This window comes from Octopus bimaculoides, chromosome 6, assembly GCF_001194135.2.
Source record: "Octopus bimaculoides isolate UCB-OBI-ISO-001 chromosome 6, ASM119413v2, whole genome shotgun sequence".
Classification (NCBI taxonomy): Eukaryota; Metazoa; Mollusca; class Cephalopoda; order Octopoda; family Octopodidae; genus Octopus; species Octopus bimaculoides.
In genome coordinates, this window is record NC_068986.1 from 23,043,975 (window position 1) to 23,046,864 (window position 2,890).

Below are 2,890 nucleotides of genomic sequence, written 5' to 3' on the forward strand. Positions count from 1 at the left end.
AATGCTTATAACTTTATTCCATTAGTTTTCCCGTCGATTGAGGCAAAACAATATTCTTTTCTACTCTAGACACAAGGCCCTAAATTTTTGGGAAGGGGGCCAGTCGACTTGATCGACCCCAGTACACAACTGGTACTTAATTTATCGACCCCGAAAGGATGAAAGGCAAAGTCGACCTCGGCAGAATTTGAACTCAGAACGTAATGACGGACGGAATACCGCTAAGCATTTCGCCCGGTGTGCTAACGTTTCTGCCAGCTCGCCGCCTTGAGGCTAAACGATATCAACATTAAATATAACATATGAAGGTCCGTGGCCTAGTGGTTAGGGTGTCGTACTCACGATTTCAAAATCGTGGGTTCCATTCCCAGTTCGGATGGTGGGTCATGTTCTTGAGCAAGACACTTCATATCACGTTGCTCCACTCTACTCACTAGTAAATAGGTAACGCTGTGACAGACAAGGTTAATGTTGGTCTGCATACCGAGCAATCAGAGTGGTATCATTCGAAAGCTACAACAATGCGAGTAATCGCGTTGTGACCAGCGATGTAGTGATACAGTGAAATGTCAATGACAGTAAGGGTGGAGGATGAAGTGGTTGAATAAGTATTCTATCATATTCTGACAATTGGTTTGTTCACCAGCACATACTGAAATCCAAAGCATACACAAGTTGATTCAGAAAGTTATCTCTTATTCATTCCTGGCTCATCCTTTTGAGAAGAATAAAGAGATTGATAAAACTGATAAAGGGAAAGAACATATTGATGGAGAAAAGTTAAGAGAGCAAGGTGAACAAGAAAAAGAAGAGAAAGAGCAGAAAGGAAGAAAAACAAAGAGAAAAGAATACTAACCATTATCCAAACGTTTCTTCTCGCTGTTAATCAAGATATCGTTGCAGGTAGATCCAGGGTTGTGCTTGGTGCCGCTTGGTTTCTTGACACGGTTAATAGCGCTAAGAGCTTGGTTAAGAACAGTCATTGCATCACCTTGAGGCTCATCACCCTATTAAAATAAGTATCTAGTTATAGTTACGATATACGTTGTGTTCTTATTTATCAATGTTTTCCAATGTCTTTGTATTTCATCAAATGTACAGCTATATTAACGAAAAATTACTTGTTACTACTTATTGACGAAATGTTGTGTACTTGTAAACGTTCAACTTACGTAATATCTATCAGCTGGGTCGGGTCCTTTCACTGGGCTTGATGGGTAGAAAGGTGCACTTCCGGCAGATGCGTAACCCTGTAATATTTAAAATAGAAAGAAATAATTATTTTCCTCGTGAACAGTGAAAAAGAACAAAACATATAAATAAGCAACTAAGAGGATTTTAAATAAAGTTACTACAATTAATTTCTTTTCATTAATGATAACTTTTGTTTCGGCTCAAAGTCATAAATTTGGAATTGGACATTTAAATCAATCCAGTATTGGTCTAGCATTGTATTTAAGACTGCCTCGATTTTTGCTATAAATAACGAAATTTACCGAAAGGCGTTGATAAATAATTTAAGTTTATAATATTCTTTCTAATTAGGTACAAAAAAAAACTGAAATTTGGGGGGGAGGAAATTAGAAAATTACATTACCACCACCCCCGTGCTCAACTGGTATTTTACTTTAATGACCCTGAAAGGATAAACAGTAAAGTTGACCTCGGTGGAATTTCAACTCAGAATGTAAAGCCAGAAGAATTGCTAACGATTTTGTAAAAAGGGCCACCTTCAGTTTATAATATAACAATGATAAAGAAATTACACAAAATACTTACAGGTGGTCCAGGTGGTCCAGGAGGTCCAGGGTTACCCTAAAATATCAAAAGAGAAACATTATCATTGATTATATCAAATTTGTAACGATATATTCATATATGCATACACACATATATATACATATAGACATATATGCAAATAGACATATATATATACATACATATGTATACATATACATGTATATATATATCTATATGCATATATACATGTGTATACATATATGCATGCATATACACATATATACATATATATATGTATATGTATATATATATATATATATATATATATATATATATATATATTCCTAAGTTCAGCGAATGAATTTAGCACAAATATGGAAGCTTGGAATGTATGTTTGTATGTAAGCAGAGAGAGAGAGAGAGAGAGAAAAAGAAATAGAGAGAGATTGAGAGAGAGAGAGAAAGAAAGAGAGAGAGAGAGGGAGAAAGAGACTGCTAGAAAAACATGCAAAAATAATGAGAGCGCAGGTAATCTGTATGTGTGTTAGCGTTATAATAAAGAACTGAATATAATGAGATACTTACAGGTCGGCCATCTTTACCAGATGATCCACGTTGTCCCTAAAAAGAGAAATACGAAATACTATTAATTTCAAATATCTTTATCACGTTGATCACTATAAATGTATATTTTCTCACAAGAAGCTATCTTCTTTACTGAAATGTGTGGTGCAAAATTTCGAAAATAGAAGAAAATAAATAAATTAAAAAAATATATATTTAGATAGAAATACTCACAGCGCTTCCGGGGAGTCCTGGTGGTCCAGCTTCTCCATCTTGACCTGGGTTTCCAGAGGCTCCAGATCGGCCCTACGATTAATGAAAATGAAACATCGATAATTAATAATTTCTAATATATCAAAATCAAGAATATATATATATATATTTGAGAGCGAGAAAGAACGTGGGAGGAAGAAAGAGAGTGACAGAGATAAAGATGGAGAGGGAGAATTAATATATGAACAAACATAAAAAAATTAATCCACAGTATTTAAGAGCTCAATTAATAACAGGCTGTTAAACTCCAACACGTTATATATGAAATTTATGCTTCTCTGCTATTATATTATATTATATTATATTATATATA

The 2,890-nt window shown here is 34.4% G+C and overlaps 1 protein-coding gene across 1 annotated transcript in view; it reads right to left on the minus strand.

Moving 5' to 3' along the window:
- LOC106868323 (collagen alpha-1(I) chain) overlaps positions 1-2,890 on the minus strand; it is a gene marked incomplete at its 5' end in the record, with an annotated part of 30,636 nt that overhangs the window by 3,662 nt on the left and 24,084 nt on the right. Inside the window, 6 exons of the mRNA XM_052968423.1 lie at positions 343-450; positions 853-1,007; positions 1,173-1,250; positions 1,780-1,815; positions 2,326-2,361; positions 2,539-2,610. Of these exons, the coding sequence (XP_052824383.1) occupies positions 343-450; positions 853-1,007; positions 1,173-1,250; positions 1,780-1,815; positions 2,326-2,361; positions 2,539-2,610 (485 nt within the window). The remainder of the gene's footprint in view (positions 1-342; positions 451-852; positions 1,008-1,172; positions 1,251-1,779; positions 1,816-2,325; positions 2,362-2,538; positions 2,611-2,890) is intronic.